Source organism: Fusarium mangiferae (assembly GCF_900044065.1).
Source record: "Fusarium mangiferae strain MRC7560 genome assembly, contig: FMAN_scaffold007, whole genome shotgun sequence".
NCBI classification, from domain to species: domain Eukaryota; kingdom Fungi; phylum Ascomycota; class Sordariomycetes; order Hypocreales; family Nectriaceae; genus Fusarium; species Fusarium mangiferae.
This window is the reverse complement of record NW_024573927.1, coordinates 543,794-570,708: the sequence shown is the minus strand read 5'-3', so window position 1 is coordinate 570,708 and position 26,915 is coordinate 543,794. Positions and strand designations below refer to the sequence as shown.

At 48.7% G+C, this 26,915-nt stretch overlaps 14 protein-coding genes and 1 non-coding gene across 15 annotated transcripts; 10 read left to right on the top strand and 5 right to left on the bottom strand.

Moving 5' to 3' along the window:
- FMAN_13300 (uncharacterized protein) lies at positions 1-2,533 on the bottom strand (the record flags this gene model as incomplete). The annotated part of the gene is made up of 3 exons (XM_041832751.1): positions 1-494; positions 553-896; positions 945-2,533. 3 exons carry the CDS (start codon positions 2,531-2,533, stop codon positions 1-3), a joined length of 2,427 nt encoding a protein of 808 aa, XP_041683183.1.
- Positions 2,534-3,651: 1,118 nt separating this feature from the next.
- FMAN_13299 (uncharacterized protein) lies at positions 3,652-5,043 on the top strand (the record flags this gene model as incomplete). Its single annotated transcript, XM_041832750.1, has 1 exon — positions 3,652-5,043. One exon carries the CDS (start codon positions 3,652-3,654, stop codon positions 5,041-5,043), a length of 1,392 nt encoding a protein of 463 aa, XP_041683182.1.
- Positions 5,044-6,994: 1,951 nt separating this feature from the next.
- On the top strand, positions 6,995-7,753 carry FMAN_13298 (putative cutinase 1 precursor; the record flags this gene model as incomplete). Its single annotated transcript, XM_041832749.1, has 2 exons — positions 6,995-7,189; positions 7,256-7,753. 2 exons carry the CDS (start codon positions 6,995-6,997, stop codon positions 7,751-7,753), a joined length of 693 nt encoding a protein of 230 aa, XP_041683181.1.
- An 850-nt stretch (positions 7,754-8,603) lies between these two features.
- FMAN_13297 (putative alanyl-tRNA synthetase) lies at positions 8,604-9,416 on the bottom strand (the record flags this gene model as incomplete). Its single annotated transcript, XM_041832748.1, has 1 exon — positions 8,604-9,416. The coding sequence occupies one exon, from the start codon at positions 9,414-9,416 to the stop codon at positions 8,604-8,606; it is 813 nt and encodes a 270-aa protein (XP_041683180.1).
- Positions 9,417-9,987: 571 nt separating this feature from the next.
- Positions 9,988-11,280, top strand: FMAN_13296 (uncharacterized protein; the record flags this gene model as incomplete). Its single annotated transcript, XM_041832747.1, has 2 exons — positions 9,988-10,392; positions 10,447-11,280. The coding sequence occupies 2 exons, from the start codon at positions 9,988-9,990 to the stop codon at positions 11,278-11,280; spliced, it is 1,239 nt and encodes a 412-aa protein (XP_041683179.1).
- Positions 11,281-11,693: 413 nt separating this feature from the next.
- On the top strand, positions 11,694-13,516 carry FMAN_13295 (uncharacterized protein; the record flags this gene model as incomplete). Its single annotated transcript, XM_041832746.1, has 5 exons — positions 11,694-12,010; positions 12,060-12,414; positions 12,466-13,254; positions 13,304-13,346; positions 13,431-13,516. 5 exons carry the CDS (start codon positions 11,694-11,696, stop codon positions 13,514-13,516), a joined length of 1,590 nt encoding a protein of 529 aa, XP_041683178.1.
- Positions 13,517-13,634: 118 nt separating this feature from the next.
- Positions 13,635-13,750, top strand: rrna22. The gene has a single exon (XR_005994012.1). It is a non-coding gene; the product is annotated as a ribosomal RNA (ribosomal RNA).
- A 239-nt stretch (positions 13,751-13,989) lies between these two features.
- Positions 13,990-14,531, top strand: FMAN_13294 (uncharacterized protein; the record flags this gene model as incomplete). Its single annotated transcript, XM_041832745.1, has 2 exons — positions 13,990-14,177; positions 14,243-14,531. 2 exons carry the CDS (start codon positions 13,990-13,992, stop codon positions 14,529-14,531), a joined length of 477 nt encoding a protein of 158 aa, XP_041683177.1.
- Positions 14,532-14,612: 81 nt separating this feature from the next.
- FMAN_13293 (uncharacterized protein) lies at positions 14,613-15,440 on the bottom strand (the record flags this gene model as incomplete). The annotated part of the gene is made up of 1 exon (XM_041832744.1): positions 14,613-15,440. The coding sequence occupies one exon, from the start codon at positions 15,438-15,440 to the stop codon at positions 14,613-14,615; it is 828 nt and encodes a 275-aa protein (XP_041683176.1).
- A 369-nt stretch (positions 15,441-15,809) lies between these two features.
- On the bottom strand, positions 15,810-16,356 carry FMAN_13292 (uncharacterized protein; the record flags this gene model as incomplete). The annotated part of the gene is made up of 2 exons (XM_041832743.1): positions 15,810-16,004; positions 16,057-16,356. The coding sequence occupies 2 exons, from the start codon at positions 16,354-16,356 to the stop codon at positions 15,810-15,812; spliced, it is 495 nt and encodes a 164-aa protein (XP_041683175.1).
- A 1,400-nt stretch (positions 16,357-17,756) lies between these two features.
- On the top strand, positions 17,757-19,911 carry FMAN_13291 (uncharacterized protein; the record flags this gene model as incomplete). The annotated part of the gene is made up of 6 exons (XM_041832741.1): positions 17,757-17,872; positions 17,918-18,007; positions 18,057-18,212; positions 18,258-18,480; positions 18,528-19,097; positions 19,144-19,911. 6 exons carry the CDS (start codon positions 17,757-17,759, stop codon positions 19,909-19,911), a joined length of 1,923 nt encoding a protein of 640 aa, XP_041683174.1.
- Positions 19,912-20,086: 175 nt separating this feature from the next.
- Positions 20,087-20,698, bottom strand: FMAN_13290 (uncharacterized protein; the record flags this gene model as incomplete). The annotated part of the gene is made up of 2 exons (XM_041832740.1): positions 20,087-20,404; positions 20,474-20,698. The coding sequence occupies 2 exons, from the start codon at positions 20,696-20,698 to the stop codon at positions 20,087-20,089; spliced, it is 543 nt and encodes a 180-aa protein (XP_041683173.1).
- A 976-nt stretch (positions 20,699-21,674) lies between these two features.
- Positions 21,675-23,089, top strand: FMAN_13289 (uncharacterized protein; the record flags this gene model as incomplete). Its single annotated transcript, XM_041832739.1, has 6 exons — positions 21,675-21,879; positions 21,929-21,948; positions 22,004-22,037; positions 22,084-22,157; positions 22,205-22,584; positions 22,630-23,089. 6 exons carry the CDS (start codon positions 21,675-21,677, stop codon positions 23,087-23,089), a joined length of 1,173 nt encoding a protein of 390 aa, XP_041683172.1.
- Positions 23,090-23,395: 306 nt separating this feature from the next.
- Positions 23,396-24,867, top strand: FMAN_13288 (uncharacterized protein; the record flags this gene model as incomplete). Its single annotated transcript, XM_041832738.1, has 3 exons — positions 23,396-23,591; positions 23,638-24,024; positions 24,074-24,867. 3 exons carry the CDS (start codon positions 23,396-23,398, stop codon positions 24,865-24,867), a joined length of 1,377 nt encoding a protein of 458 aa, XP_041683171.1.
- A 685-nt stretch (positions 24,868-25,552) lies between these two features.
- On the top strand, positions 25,553-26,698 carry FMAN_13287 (putative potassium channel beta subunit protein; the record flags this gene model as incomplete). Its single annotated transcript, XM_041832737.1, has 3 exons — positions 25,553-25,812; positions 25,860-26,164; positions 26,214-26,698. 3 exons carry the CDS (start codon positions 25,553-25,555, stop codon positions 26,696-26,698), a joined length of 1,050 nt encoding a protein of 349 aa, XP_041683170.1.
- Between the last annotated feature and the right edge of the window lie 217 nt (positions 26,699-26,915).

Genomic DNA, 26,915 nt, shown 5'->3' with positions numbered 1-26,915 from the left:
TTACAACACCCGCATTCTCCTCAATCCTTCGTCATAGTCATCTTTCACGCCACTGTAATACTCTCCTTCTACTGGCTTCTCGATATCAAGCTCCTCCGTACCGAAGCCGAGATGTCCGACTGAGCTCTCGTCACTCTTGCCCATCGACATCCTTCCCCATTTGATCTTTCGCCTCGATACGTCCCTGAGTTCTTCTACTTCTTCATCGCCTATCAGTCGAGCGCTCATGCTGTCGTACTCGTTGCTTCTCATGCTCATCTTGGACGTTGCACGGCTAAGGGATTTGAGTTTTGTAGAGGGGTAGTGGCAGGCTGCGGATATAACTGCCGAGTTTGCGCCTGCGATAACCATCACGCCTGGTAGTTTGACAAAGGCGAGGAAGAGTGGCGTGATGGCGACACCGATCGATACCAAGAGACCGACCAAGATAGCCTTTGATGAGAATTGAAGGCCGACTGTGACGGTTCTGCTATACGGATATCCAGGGGCGTATGCTATCGTGTGTCAGCACTCTAATCTGGACAGCTAACCATTTGGGGTAAGTATGCTTACCTTCGTAATTGCTCACGTAAATGCAGTTGGAATAGACCCAGTGAAGCCCAATACTAATTATGATCAAAGGGATCGAGAACCGATAAGGAAGTTGAAGACGATACGTCGCGTTCTGCGACCCGCGCGGTTCCGTCACACGCAGAGAACGAAATGCAACACTGTACTTTGACCACTCAAACTCAGCTAGCATGCGTGTGAAGAGGCCGTTGTACGCGAGGTAGCAGATGGAGAGGATAAGCTGCGGTGTGTTGGCAACCATGGTGAGTGAGATGAGAGGGAGCCGATCTAGATGGGCGTCCTTCACGTCTTCGTTCTGCGGCGCGTGCATGAATTTGGAATTTTTCCTTTGGTGGGGTTAGGCTTTTCCAGTGTATAGATGGAGGTTGACTTACAGAGCTTGACCCTGGATAGCGATACTTAGCATGACGGAAGCCACGATGAGAGAACAGCCTATGAGCAGAGACGACAGGACCCAGATGTTTCGAGGAACAGCCTTTCCAAACCTGCGAGGTGAGTTGTTCTGCCACTGCCTCGGTCCTTGCAGCCACTTATAATTCTGATTTGTCTCCCCCAACCTAGTCGGCGTAGGTTTCGCCGTCTTTCTCAGATCCTCCATAGTCAAAGTACACATACCCCTCGTCTCCTCATCCGGTCTCGAAATGAACGACGCGATCGCATCTCCCGGCGTCATGAGCGGATTCTCATCGCCCCAAACACGAAGTTTCAGAACCAAAAGGCACAGAACGGTCTTGAAGAGACACATGATGCAGACGATGAGCAAGAGGCTGTTGGCTATGCTTAATCTACACGGCGCCTCGTACTTCTCCGAGTAGCATCGATCAACCTGCATAACGCGATACTTGGACTTGAAAACCGTTGGGTCTGTGATGATGGCACCGGATTGAGGGTCGAAGACATTGCGCGTGCCTTGCATATCCCACATTCCGTAGATGTTCAAGTAAGAGCGCGCGGATGGCCCAGTGTTGCCATATTCATCTGGTGGAGTAGAAACCAGATAACTGGGTTCAGGGTTTGACATGTACTGATTGTTACTCCCGCTCGCCTCAGATGTCCTTCCGGTGCGTGTAAATGCGTCCACTGTCCAGAGAGGATTCATGACGTTGAGATCGGTTGTGTTTGTCGTGTTCATCAGCACATCAGCTCGTTTCCAGCCAACTGTTTCGTTTCGGTATATGTCGTCATAGTCGTAGATTATCATCATTAAATGTCGCCAATGTGTCAAGGCTTGTTCGGGGTTATTGTATCGATTGATACACTCAGGCAGCGGTAGTTCTACCCAATTTCCACTCGTCATGTTAACCACGAAAGAGTCATTGATGGGCTTTAGCTTCTCCAGAGACTCGGGGTTACCGTCGCCCTGTGATTGATCGCTGTAGTTCAATCTATCGAAGTAGGCTGCCGTGATTGAAGGAAGTCCCTTCCAACCTCCCTGGGTGAGTTCCTGGGAGCCGATCATGACTGTAAAGCCATTGGTGCCTTTACTCTCTAGCACGCAACCGTTGAAGACGAGATGAAGCGGCACAGAGCTCATGGAGAATAAAGACCAAAAGAGGACTTTTCGCCAGCCCAAAAAACGAAAGTTCTTGAGTGATTGAACGCCAATCTCTAGCCAATGACCTGAGCGATGCGCAGCGTCGACTTCAGCTCGCGTCGGCGCAACGAGCCCTTGCATGAAGAAGTTGGACGACGCCAAAATGCCAGTACTCACAATATTAATGAGCAAATGAATCCACAGGTTCGCTTTCGACGTTGTATCACAGTTCCCCTTGTACAAAACACTCTGGCCCAGCGCATCGCCAGCATCCCTCCCACTGGTAAGCGCATCATCTCCATCGTCACGCTTCAGCCCAAACAGCGACACGAAAAGCGTGACGAAGAGGAGCGTCGTGAGCGTGCTCACGAGAATGGTGAGGTACACGGCTGTGAGCTTCCATCCCGAAAAACGACTAAAGCAGCCCATGGTGAGAGGCTCACCCAGCGAAGGCTGATGCGGAGAAATTTGGGAGGTATCCAAGGCAGACAGATCAGCCCTACCAATCAAACGCGTGGATTTCTAGTCAAACAAGACACGCGACAAGCTCGGTTACGAACTTTTGGGGCCAGCCTTATGGAGACCATGGGATCCTTCGGAGGATTAATTATTCAGAAAAGGCTTAGAGAGAGAGAGTGCATTTGTAATCTGAAGAAGTGTCCTTCTTCCAGGTTTCAATAAGGTATCATCGGTATTTCGTCATCCGATTTCTTTTTTTACTTCTTGCAGAGAACATCCTGCCCAAGACCGTCATGGCTGCGCCGAAGGATCAGCGTCGAAGGCAGAAGGCCAGTGAGAGTGCTTCGGTTAATGTGATGGGGTCACTCGGAGTTTCACTACATCCTATATGACAGAAATAAAAAGACAGTATTTGACTAGCAACGGGCGAGAGGTGAGGAGGATTTTGTCCCTGCCACTGGTTCAAATTGACGGCCCCCAAATTCCCCCTCTTAGTTAGGAGAGCGAGGCTGGTTATGCAGTGAGATTTTGGTGCAAAAACGACGGAGGGAGGCGTCGGGCGGCCGGAGTTTTAGATGGCCCGGATCTCGAAATAGAAATGCATGAGATGGGAGAGAGGTCATTGATCCGGAGACTTTTCGGCTGACTGATAGATAAGGTTAGTCCTACTGTGCCTCACAGCTTCGCAGAATGATTGGCTGAGTGTGAGTGACGTAGTGTTTTGACACTGCTGACTTACCCTGCGTTGAGAGTAAATATTGAAATATTCTTAGTTGATATGCTTCACAAAACAGCAAAGATAGCAAAAAGGGAGGATCCTGTACCTCAAATCCGAAGTCAAAAACCAGCTGTAAGATTAAAAAAAAAGAAGATCGAATGGGATTGTACGTAGCGATAGCATGCTAAAGCTAAATTGAGTTAAACGTTTTGCAAAATAGTAAAAGCCAAACAAGCTCAACCAACACCAAAAGCTTTTCATTTTGACTTTATTTATTAGAACTTTAATTTTTCTCAGCTCATTATAAAACAGCCAAATCTGGACTCAACATCACCAGCCGATTCTCTCCTGCTTAAATCATTATACAACCATGGTGATCCCATCTTCCACCCATCTTCTCTCTTTTCCTGAGGAGATCATCGACCGTGTATGCCAGCAGTTCTGTCCCTGTTGCAGCATGCGAAGATCTCCTCGATGCTTCTTTGACAGAGATCCGATGGCGATTCACGGCAGAGAGTGTCTATTGGCCTTATCTCTGACATGCAAGCAACTAAGGCGTATTTCCCAACCGCATTTATATCATCGACCGATAGGGCAGGATTTCTTTGGTTTCATTGACACCATTGGTCGAATACCGGCTCTTGGTCAACATGTCAAGGAGCTCTATGCGACCCCGACAATGATTCGGTGTTTCGCTTGTCGACATGGCTACCCAAACGAGTTTCTCGCCAAGTGCGACAAACGCTATCGAACTCATTTATGCGACGCTGCCCAGAGAAATCCCTTGGTTCCGTTTTACGGATTTAGGTTTCCAATACCCGTTTTGTTCGGAAAGACCATGGGAATGGCCGGGACTGCAATTGATTGCATCCTTTCTGTTGTTATCTCTTTGATACCAAAGATCAATGACCTTGAGATTTGCATTCAAACCGACCGGATATTCTGGTCGGTCCCATCTGGATATCTTCAGAATTTGAAGAAACTTATTGTTACCGTCTCAGAGTGTTTCCCAGCTGACAACCTCGACAGTCTGGCTGGTCTACTGGACGCAGCGCCTCAGCTGGAAAGTCTCGAACTAGCCGGCTTGGATCTAAGGGAGCCGATCAAAGAGTCAGAAATTGCCCTTTGTCACGGCAATGTCAACGAAATCATACTGAGATCATGCAGAATTCACACCAGTCGGTTGGAAGCAATCATGCGCGGCTTCTCAAAACTGCAAACGTTCCGGTTTGGCGCACCAGAATATTGGTTAGTTGCTGGTGCCGCAAGTGCACGACCAGGTGTCTCGTACAAAATTGAGGATATCTTGATGCTGAGAAGCGATACGCTCAAACATGTCACACTCGACTTTCTTGGTGGTGGTATCGATGGCAAACTAGTACTCCAAGATCTCTCAGATATGAAAGCCCTTGAGACGCTGTACATCGACAGCCACATACTGTATTGCCGATGGCACCAGGGCCGTCTGTCTACAAAAAGAATTTGCCAAATGCTTCCAGAATCCATCAAGGAGTTCGGTTTAATGGAGTGCATATACCCCCTGGTACAAGACGAGGTTATGGAGACAATCAACATCTCGGCCCAAGCATTTCCTCTCCTGAAAAAGCTAGTTGTTCATCTGTCTATTGGAATACGGCAAGTTGACGAGGATGAAGAGACAGGGGAGTTTGCCTCGGCTTGTGAAGCCTACAACATAAAGTTTTCGCCGAATGTGCCTCGAAGCTCATGGAATTTGACGTCGCCGGTGCCTTACAGGGGTTGAAGTCGAGGAGGTGCTGCATAATTGCGACTTCTTTCCCAGGCATGCGAAACCCGTTCGGCTGTATCATTACAGAGAATATTCTATATCAAGGAACTGTCGATAAAACTGCAGAATTTGGAATTAGACAACAAATTAAGCATGTAATTCACTAAGCTGTGAATGGCAATTGTCGCGAATTGAGATATGATGGCTGAGCTAAGTGAGACTGGCTCAATTGGTTCACATTCGATTCACTTTGCGGGGTTCACACCATCAGAATCCTGCGAGAGGCACTTGGAAGCTGGAACCTGAAGGCTGGGAGGGCCTTACCTCAAAAGTGATAGACCTCGGTACCAGTCAGGTGGGAGCTGAGACTAAACTTTAGTGACAACGGAGCTAAGGCTCCCGAAGGATGTGACCCAGTATAACTAATGGTTGCCGGCGCTGATCAAAGTGGTGATGAATTCGAGTTGTCTTCATTTATCTGAGGGCAGGCCTCGGTAAAGTTGAACTGGTGGTGAGTTTGAGACAGGAGATGGTGTTGAATTAATATATTCATGAACCTCGGCTCGGAACGAAATGTTGTTAACTTGAAGCTGGTATTAAGATTCCATATTACTTCCTCTCAGAATAATAACAGCGCCGATGGGCCTCGGTTCACAGCCTCGAAATCAGGATGGTGGTGAGACGAGTCAGCCTAATCAGTCTAGAGCCAATACGATGTTTCTCGCGATCATGGAATCTTGGCGTTGTTTGGAAACCGGAATGATCATCAACCTAAGGATGCTGTAGTGTAGACACTGTCTGTATGCCGATCCAAGATGTTGTCCCAACTGCGCTAACATCTCTACTGGCGTCGTTCTTCCAAAACAAAATTAGGCATACTTTTAGACATACTTGACATATTCCGCTATCGGAACGACAGCTAGCTCGAGCGTTCTTGACACCTTCTAGTGTCCGAGCACAAGAAGATCATCAGTTCATACCGAGTCATGAAGCCTCACCTGCCCAAGCCCAAGGGGTCAAACAAGCCAGTTTCAACTACAACACGAGAACGCTAAAACCTGTTAGACTGAAACTAGAAGCCATAGTCACCATGACCTTGTCGACTATCTCAATCTATCGAAAACTCAAATTCCCGTCAACGAGGGGCCTGGTTTTAATGCTCTAGCGCTGAACTACCCGCAATCTGGCACTTACGTAGCCAATACAACCTTGCACTTGTTCAAATAGCGTGCATGGAACTTACCGAACCGAGGTCATTTTACATTCCTGAGACCCAGGACTCAATCAAGCTCGAATCGGTATGGGCTGACCACGTTAGCGGGTTTTAGTATGAAACCGGGAATAAATGCGCACTGCCACGGTCACCCTTCTGAGGCCATCCACCTAGTCAGTGGTTTCAGGTCCCTGTCTAAAAAAGCAACTGTCAAAGCGGCGCACACTGGTTCCCAGCAACGTGGTCATAGGGCGCCGTTTCATACTGCCATATTGCTCTGTTTCGATGATCAGTGGAGTGGTCTTGACTTGGCGCAACGGGGCTCATTTCCCGTTTTGATGAAGGCTTGCGAAGAGACTACTGGTTTTGGCGGCGGCAGACAAGGGCTTCTTGCATGACTCGGGAGTTGAGATTGGTGGGATGCATGTTGATAGGTTTGAGAACGAACGGATTTGGTGGTGTGTGCTCTTGATTTGTTTCCGGGAGATGGAGAGGTTGCTTTGATCTTTGCTTCTTGTTCTTTGCTGATGGTACCGAAAAGTGATCCATCGTCTGTACTCCAAGTTATTCCAAAAGCGTTAGACTTGCGAAAGCGCGGAAGATGGAAGTTTCGTTGACATTTTAGATAAAAACCTACGATGGCCTCGATGCTAATGGAACGGAATCAAGCCTCTCAGTCATTCACTCACTCAACAGCCTTTCTTTCAAATCCAACTCATCTGTATTCGATTCTTCTTCGCCTCAACTGCCAAAATGAAGTTCTCCATCATCTCTACTCTTCTCGCTGCCACCGCCTCTGCTTTTCCCGCTGGTCAGGATGCCGCTGCTCTCGAGGCTCGCCAGCTAGGCGGCAGCATCACCCGCAACGATCTTGCCAACGGCAACAGCGGTTCATGCCCTGGCGTCATCTTCATCTACGCTCGCGGCTCCACTGAGTCCGGCAACCTTGTTAGTGCCCTTTTAACCCCCACCAACTCCCCCAGGTGACAGATCATAACTAACTCTCTTATTAAGGGTACTCTCGGTCCCCGCGTTGCTTCAAAGCTCGAGGCCAAGTACGGCAGGAACGGTGTCTGGATCCAGGGCGTTGGCGGTGCTTACCGTGCTACCCTTGGTGACAACGCTCTTCCTCGCGGAACTTCTAGCGCTGCTATCCGTGAGATGCTGGGCCACTTTAACGACGCTAACCAGAAGTGTCCTGATGCTGTTCTCATCGCTGGAGGTTACAGCCAGGGTGCTGCTCTCGCCGCTGCTAGTGTCACCGACGTTGACGCTGGTATTCGTGAGAAGATCGCTGGAGTTGTTCTCTTTGGATACACCAAGAACCTCCAGAACCGTGGAAAGATTCCCAGCTACCCCGAGGACCGCACCAAGGTCTTCTGCAACGCTGGTGATCTTGTCTGCACTGGCTCTCTCATCGTCGCTGCTCCTCACTTGGCCTACCAGAGCGCTGCTTCTGGCGCTGCTCCAGAGTTCCTGATCCAGAAGGCTGATGCTGCTGGAGCTGCCTAAGCGAGTCGATGGAGGGAGAAGGACCAGGCTGGCCTGTTCTTGTATTTTATGAGGTTTACGGTTTCCATTAGTTTTGTTTGTATTTACTTCATGGGGGAATGGCTTTAGTGACCATGGACACTGAGACTCAATACGATAGCGCAATCGCATTGACTTGCAAAAGACTTGCCCCCGGAACGTGAACTGCCGCGACAAATTGCTGACCATTATCATGACGCAAGATGACCGTTGAGAAAAGATGACATTTGATATATCACATTCTCAGAACATGGATCAATACGAGCAAGCCATATCGCAATTGGCAGTTTCGTCCCATCTTGTCCCCTGCATGTTGTGTCGGAAGTGTCTGAGGTGCCGGCCAGGGGTTCCATGCTGCAGGGGTTGCCATGCACGCATTGCATATGGTAGGCCCCATGTGACGATACATCTGACAGTGGGGGAATTGCCAATCATGATAGGTATACTTCTGAGGAAATACTTGTTCGATAACTGTGAGATCTGACTTGACTTGCGACAAAGCTCTCACATTGGAGGAATCAGCTTTTGCGTAGGATTGCACATTTCTTATTTGCATTGCATCGTTAGTGGGGGGTCGTAATATTTGATAACTTGGCGAAAGCCACCGTAGCATTGAGCCACTTCTCATTCCATATCGTGTTGAATGACCTGGAAATTAGGTTGTTACCGCACGGGTTCTCGAGCAGAATAAGCTTAATCAATAACAAGAAAACACCCCTCGGTGTCTTGATACAAAGATCTCAGGTCGGAGAACACTGTCAGCTTTTTGTCTGCCGAACACGTGGTCTATTTTTAGGCATTGTCTAGTCTATGATGTCTATACTCTACAGCCTCATTTCACCAAATAGCTAACCTTTGACTTTCCCTTACTCCTCGCAATCTTCTTAACAATCGTCTCACCACATAGATCTGTAGTATCAACATGCGTTCCGCCACATGGATAAACCTCTGCTCCAACAATTCTCACAACACGAAACTTGGTCTCTCCGGGGCCCAAAAAGCTCGCGTCGGGCGTGAGGTGTTCAAGACCATTCTTGCGAAACTCCTCAGCGTCCCACCAGTCAATCTCAACTGGCATCTTGGCGGCCAAGAATTCGTCTACTTTCTTTTGAATGGGCTCTTTGTGCTTTCCGTCGATGAGGCCTTGGAATTCGCATGATGCGGAATCGGGGAAGTGAGAAGCTTTAAGCTCCTCAAAGCCCTCGACTGTGTCTTTGAGGAGATGGTTGACTGCTGAACCGAGAACATGGCCTGCGGTGTGATATCGCGAGTAGAGGAGGCGTTTCTCAACGTCGATTTCTTGCGTGACTTTGTGTCCTTCCGTGAACTTCTTCTCTGAGTCGAATCTTCCGAAATGCAAGACCTGGCCATCACGAACAGCATCCATACGAGCAGATGCAACAGTGAACGACGCTCCAGACTCATCTGTCATCTTTCCGACATCTGAAGGCTGACCTCCTCCTTGCGGATGAAAGATTGTCTCTTCTGTGACGACTGCATAGTCTTCATCGGTGCCTTGCTTAAATAGCTCACGATTCTCAGCCTCCAAGCTGCCAAACGGTCGAATTGCCGTGATCAGCGTTTGTAAAGAATGGAGCTTTGCATTGCGCTGGAAAGTCAGCACAGTTCGTGCTGCTGATGCCATTTTGTGAGTGAAAAAGAATTCAAGATGATGAGAGAGATGGAAATATGCGAGGGCGAGGAGGAAATAACTTATGAATCAACGAATGAGAGAGGCGAACGCTAAAGCGGAGGGGGGTTAGTGCTTAGGTTCCAGTGAATCACAGGGCGCGCTTTTGCAGCTTATCACTTATCTAATTGTTAGTGCTACACAGCCTAACCTATAGAAGAAGGTATTTGTTGCTATCGTCACTTTTGGAAACAAAAAGTATCAAATAGAATAAATAAATATGAAGCCTGCTTAGTATGTGACTGTGCTTGACGGATATCGATTGAAAGAGCTCCACCAAACCATTTGCGCATCTACAGCCATGCATCTGGTGCTCTAGGTTGTGCTGTGGCTGAGCAGCTAGAGTTGTTTCAATACGCGCCCGCCTCTTGCATGCGGCTGACATGTTTCGCGTACAAAAACAACGAAGACTCGCGATTCAACCTCAAATCACCAGTCTCAACCACCCTCTTTTACTTCCAATTCTCATTTATTTTGACCTATTCTTGTCGAGAACTATCATCATTTGTGGCCCCACGAACTCACGATGCTGAAGCCGGAAGAGAGATTCTTCGCTCCCAGCGGTAATATTTACCCGGGAGGCCCGAGCACTTGGCATATCATGGATTGGGACCAACGTCGCCTTGTATCCGTCACTATGGATGAAGAGCTGGAGTCAGAAGATCCAGCAATCGAACACCTTGAAAAACATATCGATAATATCGCAGCCGATGTCTTTGAGATCCGGGTCTCACCACAAGGCGATTTAGTCTCAACATCCACTGATCAGGAAGACGACAATACTCGATGCCTATATCACCCTCCTCTAGAAGCGACCGAGCGTCCGGATGGAATTGAGGCGATTTCAAGGTCAGAACTGGAAGAGCTTGACCGGTTAGGCCCACTGGTGGATCTTGTGAGATGCCCACGATCCTCGGATTCAGACAAGAAGGTAAGCACCTCCCAGAGACTGGCATGGATATGGAGGATCTAAAAATAGTCATAGCTCGTTTTCAAGTATTACTTTCTTGAACAGCGCCTATCGTATGTATGGCATGAGATGAATCTTTGGGTGCGTTTGCCCAAACATCCACACATCGTGGCCTTCGACAAGATCGTGGTGGATGAGATTGAGGGCCGTTGCGTGGGTTTTACAAACGAATACGTTCCTGGAGGGACGCTTGAGGAGAATAAAACTCGGATTTTCAAACTCAAGTGGCTGACTCAGTTGGTTGCCGTTGTCGATGAGCTTAATTTGAATCTTGGTATCGCTCACCAAGACATCGCTCCCCGCAACCTTCTTATCGACGAGGAAGCAGATTTCATAAAGATATTTGACTTTAACTTCTCAGTTCGGATTGGAGAACCTGGCTACGCCGAATCGCGCAATGATATCAAGGGTGTCATTTTCACTATTTATGAGATCGTCACGCGCGACGAAACACTGCGTGCTGTCCGGCACGAGAAGCAAAACGTTCTGGAAATTGAACAGAAGGAATGGGTCCAGCACCCAGACGTCCGACTTGACCAGCCGGTCTCGGAGTTTCGTAAGGTCCTCAGAGAGTGGTCTGAGAAGCGTCGCAGAGGCAAACAGATCACTACCTACACAGAAGCGCCCAACTTCATCGACTGGCCTGATACTCCTCAACCACCACTTTCCGAAACGTTCGTATACTACGACGGTAAACCTGCTACAAAGTTTTTAATGCTCTGGAGTACGGAGAGAAAAAGGTTGTTGGGACAAGGCAAGACGGTTCTGAACTGGCAACGGCCACCGCATTGCAAGCTGAAACCAGGCGATAGGATTCTGGAGACTGGAGAGTTTATCACGCCGGCCTAATATTTGGTATTTATGTACGGCAAGAAAGGTAGCGCGAACGGCTCTTAGACAATGTAGATCAATATTTAAGTGTCCCAAATGACTTTGAAAGGTCCAGCAGCCCCCGACAATAAGGCCCAATTGATGGGGAGAGCTTACCGAACATACCGAATCATCCCCGTGGCCTGAACTCTCAGTCAAAAGATAATTCATAAAGGAGTCAAATCGGAACGTTACCGATATTTTGGTGATGTTATTCGGAAATTACCCCGCATGGAAACTTCCGATACCTTGGTAAGTGCCGTTGACCTTGCGAAACCGCCAAACATGTATCACGCGGGGTAGAATGTCATTAAAAGGAATGGATCGACCACTGCTTCGACACGCATTGCTATTTTCCAGATGAGATTTACGATATTTTGTAAGCCTACAATATGATCCTGGATATCTTCCTCCAGCACCCATGGGCGTATCTGACAGCTGCGCTCGTCGGACTCCTTGTGACAAAGCTCCTCCTGAACAAGTATGGCAATGGACTGAACGGTATCCCCGGGCCTGCTTTGGCGGCTTTCACGGACCTCTGGCGCTTTCTCGATGTTTACCGAAGGCGACCAGAGGTGACTCAGATCACTCTACATGAAAGGTACGGCAGCGTCGTGAGACTCGGACCCAACACGGTATCAATCGCGGATCCAGCTGCTATCCAGACGATATACGCTCACAACTCGGGATATACCAAGTCAGATTTCTAGTAAGTCACGAAGGCGACGAAAAGAGCTTTCCCGACTGACAAGTGGTAGCCCGGTGCAACAGACCATCAACAAGAGCGGCAAGAGACTCATCACGCTCTTCACCTCACAAGATGAAAAATTCCACTCGCAGCTTCGACGATCCGTATCAAATGCTTATGCCATGAGTACCCTCGTTCAGTTCGAGCCATTCGTCGACTCTACGACCACCGAGTTCTTCAAACAACTTGACCAACGATATGCAAACCAGAACGACATACTTGACTTTGGAACATGGCTACAATACTATGCCTTCGACGTCATTGGCGAATTAACGTACTCGAAACGGCTAGGATTCGTGGACCATGGAAAAGACGTGGATAACATCATTGGAAATCTTGAATGGTTGCTCAACTATGCAGCACCTGTATGTATGCCGATAATCCTGACAGGGTCTACTAATCTGACGGTGATGTAGGTCGGACAACTACCGATCCTTGATAGCTTACTCCTCAAGAACCCGCTGAGACTACAGCTTACGAAATGGGGCTTCACCAATTCATCCTCTCCGGTCGCGATATTCGCGCGCAACCGGATGCTCGCCCGCGTTGATCCCGAGAAGCTCGGTGACATGAAGTTCGACCAAGACAATGGCCGTCGAGACTTTCTCTCGCGCTTCCTCGAGGCCAACCAGAAAGATCCGGAGTTCATGAATAACGACAGAGTGCTTGCTCTGACCGTAGCAAATATGTTTGCAGGCTCTGACACGACGGCGATTACTTTCCGAGCTATCTTTTATTATCTGATGAAGAACCCGGATGACATGAAGACTCTGATGGCTGAGCTTGCGGAGGAAGAAAAGGCCGGCCGATTCGCCCGTGAAGATGGTCTTGTCAGTTGGAATGAAGTCCGGGACCTTCCTTTCCTCAACGCCGTTGTCAAAGAAGCTCTTCGATGCCATCCCGCTGCAGGTCTCATGCTAGAGCGTGTTGTCCCTGCGCGAGGTCTTGAAGTCGACGGTCATCATATCCCAGGCGGTACAATTGTGGGAGTCAACGCTTGGGTTCTACATCGCAACAAGGATATCTTCGGTCGCGATGCAGATCGATGGAGACCATCGAGGTGGATCGAAGCTTCGACTGAGCAAAAGAGACGCATGGAGAACTATATGTTTGCATTCGGTGCAGGCTCTAGGACTTGTATTGGAAAGAACATCAGTTTGCTCGAGATGTACAAGATGGTTCCAGCTCTATTAAGGCGATACGAGGTAAGTTTCAATGTCGATTGAAGTGCCCTTTACTGACAAGTCGGCCTAGCTTGAATTCCCATCGGCGGATAACACATGGCATCTGAATAACGGTGAGCTTCTTCCTATCCGAGTTCTTTCATACATCTGCAAGCACCACCTTGTGATAGCCTTGCTTGATACTGACTTTAGTACAGCATGGTTCGTGAAGCAGAGTAATTTTAATGTCCGGCTTAGGCGAAAGCATAAAATATCATTCCTTCCAGAGGAGAGACAAGATTGAACCACTACGAAAGTAAGGAACTAGTCGTTGAATACTATTGAACTCAAAGGCATTTGTGAGAATGTTTGTTCGTGATGTCTATCTTTATCATGATGAACAGTAACACCTTAGGTCACATACGACCATAGCTCGTAGAAAATACGGGATCCCGTCTGCTCTCCCATAGTCAAGCTGCGAAGCGCTGGATTAGTAGTTGGGTCGGTGACGACCAGCGAATCCCCGGTGTTGTATGTTTTTTTTTGCAGTTAATAAGGATTTTTTTACTGTTACGGCTTGAGATATGTCGTGGAGATGTTGCAAGTTTTGACTCTCGTCGATCAGCAATTGCTCACGATGATAGAGTTCAGCTTGGCCCGGAGCAGATACTCCGCATATGATAAGATAAGAGATGTCAGCTTAGACTTTTTCGATTCGCTTCCTTTCTCCACATTCCCTCATTTAGCAAGTACGTACTCCGTACTACGCCAGAAACAATGTCACCATCAAAGACTCGCGCTCAGCGAGTTGAAACCGACGTCTTACTGGCCATCAAGCCCGAACACTTGGCAAATATTATCAGCCGAGAAAAGAACCATGAGTATCGCAAGTATCGTCTAAAAAACGGTGTCTTGCGCCTCTGGATTTACGAAACTGGCGGTGGAGGCGGTCGCTCATCAATCACGTATGTGCAGCACACAAACATTACTCTTTCCAGAGACCAGAATAATTAGACTAACCGATTAACAGACACATCGCAGTGATTCCGTCAAACACCCGCCACGAACCAGGTTCTGTGCCGACCGAACCTTTTGGTATTGGCAATGACGACTTCAACGCTGGACGGAAGGAGTCCAAGTACGGATATCCGATACTGGAGCTTTACGAACTTGTGAACCCAGTTACTCTCAACGAAATGAAGACTAAATGGAGCATGGGTGGTGCGCCTATGGGATGGCAGTATGTAGCATCGGATCTCTGGGGGGATAGATGGGGCGAGGATGAGGAGAGACGAGAGAAGGTGAAGAAGTTGTTTTAAAACATAACGTCAGTTGCTGGGCGTTTGGTGTTGATACCATGGAAGTCTATGATAGCTTTGCGCTCTGGGAACTTTTAAGACTCATTCTATCCTTTTGTCCTGCTTCAGCCATGCTTCGCACATAACCGGCCACTTTGATACAGGTAGCTCCCTCGGACTATCCAGCGCAAACCCGTGAGGCGCATCAGCGAAGATGTGTAACTCGACAGGTGCTCCGCTCTTTGTAAAACCCTCTGCTAAGCGATATGCGTTGACGACAGGTACAACTGGATCATTGTTGGAGTACACGATGAATACTGGCGGCGCAGGAGATCGAAGCTGAACATCCGGTTGTACAACGTCGTACAGTTCTTGTTTTTCCTTTGGTGGAAGAGGAGGTTTGTTCTCGATAATTGTACGACCCGCTGCATTCGTCGAAATAGGTCCGTAACCCAATATGGCAAACTCGATCTGAGGCATTTCGGGATCTGGTGATGTCCAGACTTGAGGATACTCTGACAGAAGAGCGGCGCCGAGATGACCGCCAGATGAGAGGCCGCAGATGCTAATACCCTTTGGCGCAAGTCCACTCTCAGCCATGATCTTCAGAGCTCTCCTCCCATCATCCAACGGCGCTTGAGCACCTGTTTCGCTGTTCGGGAAGCGATGCACTAGGACAAACGCGTAGAAGCCAAGACTATTGAGCCATTTTGCGAGGGCGACGCCTTCGCGACCGACCATGAGTTGAACATATCCTCCGCCTCCAAGGATGAGAATACCGCGGCCGTTTGGTTTTGAAGGGCGATAGCCGAATAAGAAAGGGCGATTCACTTTGGTCACGACGGCGTTGTCACCTGGGGTATCGAGATCGAATGCTCCGTCGGGGGAGTCATTGCCCCATAAAGGCCAAGATTGATCCGAGTCGAGCATAGTGAACTAATTGTAGTTGTACTGGTGCTATAAGAAATAAAGACAAGATTCTACAGAGAAAATGGCAACGGCAAGATATGATGTAGGCTCGTGGGGTTTCATGTGGAGATGGTAGCATTGGCCTCGCGGCAACATCCAACCGAGATGCCGAACATTGGGGGTTGGGGTCTTAGACGATACCCTCCTCTCCACATAGCGATTCCAGGTACAGTCGGCCTGTCGCGTACTTTCATCCCCTCTCTAAGGACTCCATACAGGCTTTTAAGTTTGTTTTCTTGGTCCGAATATGTTTGTATTACTTGATACACTTTGTAGGCCCGCCTATTATAATACTGACACTAACCCGTTCACCACCATTCCTCGATCCTCTTAGCTTGTAGTCGCATCAAAAGCAAGGAACGTAGAAGCCTTTCCAGCCTCATCCTTATCCTGCGAAATGTTGTTCTGCAACTTCTTGTTCTCCTCCGCCAGCTTATCAGCGACATCCTCACCCTGCGCTTGCTGAGCCTCTAGCTTGAGGATAGTAGCAGTCAACTTCAGGACCTTGTTCTTAATCTTTCCGCGCTACAAAACAGTTAGCATTATTTCTTCATTGGCCTTTGATGGCAAGGCTTACCTGAAGGGCATCGGCTGCTTCGCCGGAAGCTGCGTCGATAGCAGGGTTGAAGGCCTCATCCTCAGCATCATTCGCGATCTGGTTGACACTGTTGAGGAAGTCCAAGTCAGACTTTTCAACTGTTGACAGGTCCGTTGGCAGACCGCCAAGCTTCTGCAAAGCTTCTTGCTGGGCGTTGCCTGCGGTACCACCGCTGATGGAGAGATCGTCGTATGTTGTCTGGCTGAAGACAGCGCGCTTGCTGATAGGGCTGGCGATAGCAGTGGCAGCGAAGCCAAGGAGGAAAGAGGTGAACTTCATGTTTGCGTTTGAGATGTGATGCACGGAAGAGGACGGATGTTGAATGAGGTGGACTGGTGGAGGGTGTGAGTGCAATAGAACAGACCAGCTGTAAGAAGTGAAAGTGAATTGAGTTTGTGATATTAAGACTGAAGTTGGAATAAGTGGCAGTGTTGTCGAGTCTTTGTATTCGACAGAAACACCGCAAAAGAGACTCTCATTGGCGCTAAGAGACCATGAGACGTTTATCACGGAGTAACATTATGCTTCATCTTCAGGATGAACCTATTCTGGGGTGTACGCGCCGTGGTAAAACAGTGTATCCTCGTTGGTGATCATACTCGCGCTGCCGAGGAGCAGAATTGAAGACCGGATGAGCGGCGATCCGAAAGTGCCCTAGTTGATATTCACCATAGTTTATCGGTTGGCGGAAACGTCAAATGTTAGATCTGGGCCAATGTCGCAATTCATCCTTGGCGTTGTTCCATTTTGGTGAAGGAGCCAGGGGTATCCCTAAGTGTCGCGCATGGTTTCATCGTGCGTCAGATCGCAATTGAGACAATCCCTTGCCTCAGGTTCACTCCGTGAGTTCATCCCGAGTATTAAGAGACTTTTAACTCTAAATACGCGCTTTACGAAACTTATATCTATTGCGATGCGCTGCGTCTTGCGGAGCGAGTCACGGGTCTTGCTGCTGGAGCTTTGTTTGCAGTTGCACGTGATGGGTTCTCACCGAGAACTGAGCAAATACTTCAAGCGGCAACTTAAGTCTTACAGAAAATCTATTGAGAAAGCATGTTCCGGTGCACTTAATTGTTGACAGTGGAAGACCGTGTTGTGCGTAGATGGCCTGTTGAAGAAGTTCAAAGGACGTATACTGTGCTGCAAGGAGACTAAAAGTGAAGTTGAGAAGAAAAAGCATTTAGCATAAGAGTAATTGAAGGAACTACCTCTAAGAAAAGTGATATAAAGTGTCGGAGCGTGCAGCATCGGCGCGGACTGGCGATCGGATTTGCGGACGACTTTTACACAGAAATCCGATGACGCGTGGCTCGGGCTTACGCTCAATCAGCGCAACCCATCCTTCCACTCCATTACATCCATGTAAGACGCTGTGAACAAGCTTAAAAAGTTGAATAATAAATCTGTCAGATGAAATTTCATTGGGTAGGACGAGTAATATCCCGATGGTCGGCATTGCGAGGCTGTGTTCCACTCGTTCTGCAGCCACCTTGGCTATGCTGACGATGATGAGCCGGCTGCGTTGCTGGGAGCCAAGGTCAGCATTGTCTGCAGGTTGTTGTGCTGAAGGATCATGATTACCAATTGCATGATATACAAGATGCGTATAAATAGTTGGAGATGCTAGAGCTTGAAGATTTCTGCAAACCAGAGGACGATAACATCGATCAACCGACACTATGAAACTTGCATCTTGGAGCATTCTTGCTGGTCTAGCTACTGCCTTTCCAACCAACCCACCAGATCAGTATGAGTACATCATCATTGGATCAGGACCCAGCGGAGGGACTTTGGCGTGAGTATTTACTCTCTGACCAAGCTTTGCTAACAATTGCTTCAGTGCGAACCTCGCCCGTGCCGGTCATTCGGTCTTTCTGATAGAGGCTGGTGGTGATCAGGGCAATAAACCACTGCAGCGAATCCCCGCCATGTAAGTGCAACCGGGGCTTCCAAATGATGACTTGTCTCACAACCTCCAGGGCGGATCAAGTCGCTGAGCACCCAAGCATGTCATGGTCCTTCTACGTAAACCACTACCAAAACGAAACTCAGGCTCGAAGAGACTCCAAATATGCTTACAGACTACCTAACGGAACTCTGTGGTCGGGTATCGACCCCCCTGAGGATGCCGAGCCGTAAGAATCTCCTTTTCTATTAAATTGCCCGCTCTAACTTGAAAGGCTCGGTATACTCTACCCTCGCGGTGCAACACTTGGCGGGTCTACTCAACTCAACGCCATGAACTTCGCGTTGCCACCTGATAATGATTGGGATGCGATCGCTGAACTTACTGGGGACGAGTCATGGAAGTCCGGCAAGATGAGGGAGCTGTTTATCGATATTGAGAACTGCACCTACGCCCAAGAGGGGACTCCTGGCCACGGGTTTGACGGGTTCATCCAGGTAAGTAGTCGGGTGCAAGGCCTACCATTCGCTGACAAGCCGCACAGAGTAATCGGAACAACATCTCTTACATCACTGATCGTCCTGGCGTCGTGCGATCTCTGAAGCGTGCTTTTGAGCAAACTGAAGGGATTCAAGTCGACGATGCCGCCGAAGTTGGTCGACTAATGCAACGAGATATCAACCGCCTAGAAAAAGATCGATACTCGCCAGGAATATACCAGATTCCCCTCCACGTGGATAGTCTTCGACAGAGAACTGGTGCATGGCGATATCTACACGAGACGATAAATGCGAAATCAGCAAATGGATCTGCTCTGTATCCTTTGACTGCCAGTACCCATTCTCTGGCTACCCGCGTGCTGTTCAAAGACGGTCGGAACGGCAAGCCTCAGGCCTTTGGTGTAGAGTATCTGAAGGGTGAAGGACTATACTCTGCTGACAAACGCTACGATGAGTCTGAGTCTGGTCGCTTGGTTAACGTCACCGCATCGAGAGAAGTGATTGTGGCCGGTGGTACGTTCAACACGCCCCAGATCTTGAAGTTGAGTGGTATTGGTCCTCGGGAGGAGCTCGAGAATCATGACATCCCTGTCATCGTTGATCTCCCCGCAGTAGTGAGTCTTTCGTTTGAGGGTTCTAGAATACAACTGATAAAGACAGGGTAAATATCTACAAGATAACTACGAGGGTGGCGTAACAGTCGAAGCTTCTGTACCGTGGGAGAACAATCCCTTTGAGAATTGTTCCTTCACACTTCAAGCCAACGACACGTGCTATCAGGAATGGAACCAATCTCATACTGGAGCTTACGGCGAAGGCGCGGCCCCGATTTCACTTCTCTACCGATCCAGCGTCAGCGAAACAAACGACACAGATTTGTACCTCTTTGGAGCCGCAGGTACAGTATTCCGCGGATATTTCCCAGGCTACTCAACATGGCAAGCCCCTCCAACATCATGGTTCTGGTCTATCGTCAAAATGCAGACAGGTAACCAAGCTGGAACTATCACTCTCCGCTCAAAAGACCCCCGGCAAGCACCAGAGATCAACTTCAACTACTTTGCTGAGAAAGGGGATCGGGATCTTCAGGCTATCCAGGAAGGTGTTGAGCATACCATGCGTATCTTCAACGCTACCGGTGAACCTTACGCTCCATTCAAGGTTGTTGAGCCCCGGCCTGGCGTGAGTATTCGGCAGGGTATCATGGATGATGCATTCAGTCACCATGCCACGTCATCTTGTCGCATGGGACCTGCTGGCGATAGGAACTACTGCGTTGACTCAGAGTTCAAGGTCAATGGCGTCGATGGACTTAGAGTTGTGGATGCTTCGGTCTTCCCGCGTACGCCGGGAGGATTCCCTGCTGCGCCGACGTTTATGATAAGTCAAAAGGCCTTTGGAGTAATTATGGGAAACATCCGGGGTTAGAGTAAGGACATTGGATTTAGCTGAGGGTACCTGGCTCGGATAAACATGTTCATTTTAAGATAAATGCATCTTTGGAGGTGCCAAGTGTTCTGTGAGAGGGAGGCTCTATCGTGTACTATAGATCTATGGAGCCGGTATTCAAGTTCTTCCCATCGTGCAATTCTCTTTCGTCTGTTTAATACTTCTTGAACAACTTCTGGTACTTGGAAAGTGTCTTCTTGTCTCCCTTCCAAACACTCTTTGCATCATCGACTGCATCGATATGCTCGCCGATATAGGTGGCTACCATCCCATTTCCATGAGCTGACTTGTCAATGAAAACATGCTCATCCGGTTCAACGACGTTGACATAGTAAGGGTGAGAGAGCATGTCAATCAAGACATCAGATGACTCGTAAAGGAACATGGCAATCCCATCAAAGTCTACCAGCTGATTGGACACTGGCTGAGTGGCGCCCGCATCAGTAGGAACAATCTTTCCAGCGACTCGTACCTACAATGACAGAATGACACACCAATAAGTATTTATTCACTATTGGAGTGCAAGGTTGTGAAGACATACCTGTTGGTAACGAGCGATACCAAAGTGTGTTGCCAGAGGGATCACCTTCGGAGCATGCTGGGTATCCCAGTACTGCCAGAACTCGTCGAGCGTCATATTGGGATTACGCTTGACGTAAGTGACCATCTGGAGCAAACCAGTGTTTGAAGGAGGACCTTTAGGTGATGCGTATGCATTGCCGGAAAGTGCCGTGGTAATAAACAAAAGAGACGCGAGTTGGTTCATGTTGGATGTATTGCTTAAGTGAGAGGATGACAATGGAGGATACTGCCATGAGACAACTTTACGGATTTCGAGGTATTTATCGACGAGAGTAACCAACCGTGAGACGTTGCGAGAATGTGACAAGAGAGTCGGGCTGCATTAGATCTGCCTGAGGCTCGGCATTTGGCGCAAGATTCCTTCGACCAACAAGATCTGGAAGCAGGCATCGACATGGTTTTCAGCCAGGATGCTCAGCTCAGATATCTTCCTGCAGAGTTCAGAATATGCAACCCCTGTATAGACTTCTATTGACCTTCCGAAGCGTCAAATATGTCTCACCTAAATGGTTGAGTTGGCCTTGCACGAGCCAACCGCGATTATCCAATCCGCTGAAGAATTCTCTTCCGCATTCCAACATCTAACATTAGCTTCTAAAGATCAGCCAGCACGGATCAAAAGAACTGTAAATTCTGTGAGATGCCTCAGTTGGTCAGATTGATCTGGTCCGCTCCCCTTGCCAAGATGTGGCTGACCCGACCCGCCAATTGGAGACGCTATAGACTCCTATTGACACCCATTTCGGGACATATCACCTGGACAAACACTTGAGACATACAGCACGAGTGATAAGGCTTGCACTAGAACAATTATAACCAACGACCTTGACGGACTCCGACAATAGTAGTACGTACATCGGATGTTTCTGGGTGAAGCCCCGGGAACCTCAGCTGATGTGTCTCTCTACTTGTTAGAAATAAGGGTGACAGCACTATGGCCAAGGTGATCAAGTTCTGTTGGCCTTGCTGCCCTCGTCCGTTGAGAGTGTTTGTCCATAGTGGACCTTCCCATCCACTAGCTTAGCAAACTCGCAAGGTGAGGATTTCGGATTTACGCTGAATAGCAATGAACCAACACAAAACGCACTGATCAAATCAACCATCCCTACATATAATCCCAAGACAATTCTTTCCGTAGAAATGAATACATCATATCTGACATGTCTTCTTATCCAGTTACTAACGGCGTGACCACGTTTCTGCCGCCGCCGGAAGGATACGTCGTCGACTTTGACAATCCTCAGCAGCAAGATGCACTCAAGCACTTTCTCATCTTCGGGATCATCGGGTCTCTGGCCATTCTGTGTCTGTTGCAGAGGCTATATGTAAAGTATTACATAACGCGGGGGTTGAAGATTGACGATGGTATGTGATGACTTAAATTGAGGGACCTGCAGCTAACCTGGTGGCTTAGTCTTGATCACACTGGCATGGGTATGACATCAAGTGAAAAATAGAATGATTACGAGGCTAACCTTGTGACCTGAAGACTTTCTCTATTGTCATGCAGTCGGCTCAGATATGTGAGTACACTCCGTCATTGTCTTGGGCCTCTGCTAAAGACTGAAGGGTCAATATCTATCGGAGGTCTATGTCACCATGCATGGGAGATGCCCATTGACGTCTTTGAGAAGCACATGCTGGTATGCTTTCCAAATTAAGATTATAAAAATCTTCTTACACGACATAGAGTTCTTACATCGCCGCTCCAGCGTTCATCATCTGCAACGGTCTGACGAAAAGTTCGCTTCTGACTTTCTACCTTCAAGTCTCCCCGCAGCAATGGTTCAGAAGAGCGATCTTTGTGACTATCACTTTCGTTGCTCTATATACCATCATCATCGCCAGTCTGCTACTGTTCGGATGCCAACCGAGAGAGACAGCATGGGACCCGTACTTGTTCGCTAGCGGAAAATGCATTGACTATGCTGTCATGTATATCATCATCGCTGTCGCCAACATCATCTCAGACATCGTTCTCTTTGCTATTCCTATGCCGATGATTATTCGTTTGAAGATGCCACTGGGACAGAAGATTGGTTTGGGTATCATGCTCGGTATTGCTACCATGTACGTTGAACGGCCAAGAAAAGTATCAGCGACTAATAGCAGCAGAACTGTCACGACATCTATCATCCGCATGATATATCTACCCTCACTCTTGGGAGCATTGGATATTCCGTGGATCGCAGCCCCAGCAAACGTCTGGTCCTTCGTGGAAGTCAACCTCTTCATTATATGCGGGTGCATGCCGACATTTCGCAAATTCTTCAAACGCTTCGCACCGAAATGGATGGGCTCTTCAAGCGACTCAGGCAGTTCAGAGCCACCTTCCAACGATTCGCTACATAAAGTACAGAGGAAGAAGCATACAGGCTACACCCAGTTCGATACATGTGGTTCCTTGGAACTGGCGACCTACCCTGACACTGTGAGTCGAACAACGCAGATTACGACAGGGAGTATTTGCAGTGGAGTGATGGGAAACACATTGGATAATGCAAGCGAGGAGGCGATATTGCAGCCAACCAAGATTGTGTGCACAAAAACGTACAACGTCTCACACGGCGAATAGGAATAGATAGGAATCAATTTGACACCGTTATTTGAACATCATTTTCACAAGCAAACCCTGCACAGGAAATGCCGTGCTCCGACTTCGCAAGGTTGCTATGGTGTTGGTCGTGTTGCACAAACTCCCAAAACAGAGAACAAACACGTCGATCATTAACCAATCCCCGATCGGCTACGTCAACGCGACTGTCAAAGCAAGGGCGCATTCTGAGCTTATATCCGTCCAAAAGCCAACCTTTGATCCTCAATCCTTCCGACTAACCGCAATTGTTCATTCTACTTACTACCAAACAAATCGATTGCGAAGATGTCGTCTTCCTCGGAGACAGCGTATGCCATGGAGTCGTTGCAGGAACAGCAGTGCGGGACTGATAGTCCGCCTGATGCTGAACGCCAGGAAGATGTTTCTCCGTCACCGACAGATTCACTCCCGCCTACAGACCGTGGTAAAGATGCGTATCTGACTTTGATGTGCTGTACAATGGCACAGCTCCCAATTTGGGGTATTCAACCTCTTCACCATCCATGTTCAACACTAACAAATCCCAGGCTACTCTGTCTCCTTCGGCATCTTCCAGGAATACTACAGTCGTCCCGGAAGTCCCATCAGCACAGCCTCATCCGGAACAATCGCCACCATCGGAGCACTGCAGCAGGGTGTAATGTATCTCATGATGCCGTTTGCTTTCCTCATCCTCACGCGGTATCCGCGGCTGCGTCACCTTTGCGGACCGCTTGGTCTTGCAGTGACTGTCGCTAGTCTCACTGCGTCTGCGTTTGTGAACACTATCGCGGGGCTTATTGCGACACAAGGGGCGTTGTACTCTATTGGCTGTGGGCTTTTGTTTTGCCCGATTTCGCATTATATGAATGAGTGGTTTGTTGAGAGGAAGGGAATGGCGTTGGGGGTTATGTGGGCTGGCAAGTCGGGCACAGGTATGACTCCAAGAAATCTGCTCCAAGACCGTATGCTGACGGAGTGAAGGTATTGCGATGCCATTTGTCTTTGATGCTCTTCTTCGCCGGGTCGGTCTCAAGGCTACTCTCTTGGCTTGGGCGGGTGCATCAGCCGCAATGACTCTCCCAACTCTCGTTTTCATCAAACCACGGATCCCATTGCACACTCAGGCCCAGGTTCAACCGCTATCGTTCCGCTTCCTCCGCCATACATCTTTCTGGATGATGCAAGCTAGTGTGATCATACAATCACTCGGATACCTTATGCCGAGCACATACTTAGCCAGCTACGCATCAAATATCGGTTTACCCAGCATAACCGGTCCTATCTTGCTTGCGCTGTTCTCTGTCGCTTCCGTCCCTGGCGGTATCGTGCACGGCATGTTGGGTGACAAATTCTCAGCAACAAAAGCTGTAACAATCGCATCAATAGGAAGCGCCCTGCCAATTTGGCTTCTCTGGGGCTTGTCGCTCGACCTTGCAAACTTGGTGGTGTTTGTAATTGTCTACGGCTTCTTCGCCGGCGGTTTCAGCTCAACGTGGTCCAACATGTCCACCGACATCCAAAAAGACGACTCTGCCGCTGATTCAGCTCTTATTTTCGGCATGCTCATGGGCGGACGAGGTATCGGCTTCGTCACCGCAGGGCCATTAAGCGGTGCACTGCTACAGGCAAAAGCACATCTGTCCAACGAGGCACTGGGTTACGCGACGCAATACGGACCCATGATCATCTGCACAGGTGTCACTGCTGTGTTTGGTGCTTGGGCGCCCATGTGGAAGGGCATGCGAGTTGCTCTAGGAACATGCAAAGGTCGCTGAGGTTTCACGGGCAATGTTTCATCCACGTTTGGAATGATGAGCTTGTGCGGGGCGATGAAGATAACTGGGTCAACAGCGTACCTCGGTCAATAAAATATCAATCACGCTGATCGATAACAAGGTTAATCTCGATGAGGGGAAAACGTGGCCTTAGCCCGGACTTAGGCTCGGCTTTAGTGTAATCTTGATAGCTTGATGTCATAAGCAATTCGATCCGGTAGATGGAACGGCAAAGAAGGATTCAGTGTAAGCACTTAATAAGAACCCCGATGACACCAAACACAATAGGCAACTTAAAGAATGCGTGTGCATGTTGCTAAACCCCAAACTCCAGTATCTCCTGCAACGTAGGCGTCATTGAAGCCCGGAAGTGACTGTTCGCCGGCCTCTGCCCCGCTATCTTGAATTATTAATACTAACGCCCCAATTACAGACGTTGGCCTGTTTGAGGCTGGGATAGTCCCAGGCATTGGGTCCTCTGATTGGCTTGACGATGAGAGCTGCTACGCTAAACTGTCGTCAGTTGTTTGCGTGGAGCCATCATCGTTGTATCAACCACTTCAATACCCCTCATTTCGCTTGGACCATCCCGAATGACATCAATTCCATTTCTATAAGAAAACCGCCCCTCCTCCTACCATCAAATCTCCATCGCCATCACTTCCACTCAACCTCAATCACCAAAATGCCTGTTGAAACCGCCTACGACCCCAAGGACATGCTGTTCCGCCACCTGGGACCTACTGGTCTCAAGGTCAGTGTCTTCAGTCTCGGTGGCTGGTTGACCTACGGCGGTACGCAAAAGGGCGATATCGTGAAGCAGATTCTTCAAAAGGCTTGGGATCATGGTGTCAACACTTTCGATACCGCTGAGGTTTACGCCAATGGTGAATCTGAGGTCGAGATGGGCCGTGCTCTCAAGGAACTCGGCTGGCCTCGTGATGAGTAAATATCCCACGCCTCTAAACCTCGATTTATGCTAACTTGCCTAGGTACGTCCTCACCACAAAGGTCTTTTTCGGTACTGGCCGCAAGGAGCCCAACACTCGAGGTCTCAGCCGCAAGCACGTCGTCGAGGGTCTCAAGAGCTCTCTCAAGCGTCTCGAGCAGCCTTACGTCGATGTTGTCTTTGCTCACCGTCCCGACTACGCTACTCCCATGAAGGAGATCGTTGAGGGATTTACTCAGGTCATTCGCAACTTGAACCTTGCTTACTACTGGGGTACTTCTGAGTGGACCGCTGCTCAGATTACCGAGGCTACTCACATTGCTGAGCGCTACAACCTCATTGCTCCTGGTAAGTCCACTGATAGCTGAGATTGTGACAGATACTGATAGTGGTGCAGTCGTTGAGCAGCCTCAGTACAATGCTTTCCACCGTGAGCGCTTCGAGGTCGAGTACGCTCCTCTCTTCAACCAATTCGAGTACGGCACCACAATCTGGTCCCCTCTCGCTTCCGGCCTCTTGACCGGCAAGTACAACAACGGAATTCCCGAAGACTCCCGATTTGCCACCAACAAGGCCTTCTTCGAGAACACCGTCAACGAGCTTCAAACTGAAGCTGGCAAGGCCAAGATCGAAAAGGTCAAGAAGCTCTCTGAAGTCGCTGAGCGTCTCGGCGGAAACGTCGCCCAGCTCTCTCTCGCATGGGCCCTCAAGAACCCCAATGTCAGCACTGTCATTCTCGGTGCGACAAAGGTTGAGCAGCTTGAGGATAACTTCAAGGCGCTGGAGATTTACAAGAAGATCGATGATAAGGTTTTGGAGGAGATTGAGAAGATCCTTGATAACAAGCCCAAGCCTGCTCCTACTTACAACCGTGAGAGGTAAATAAAAGTTTTGGTACGGTCTAGATATGAACAATAGATCAATAATGACTGAATATGAGATTTGAGCTTATTACGATGAGTGACGCGAGTGACGTGATTGATGAGATTGTTTATCTTTGGAACCACAAAAGCTCTTATCGTTCGTGTCTGATTGGACAGAGCTAGCTTCATGGCGCGCATTGCCCGTTCTCGCGTCACCTTGACTCCTGTTAACTATC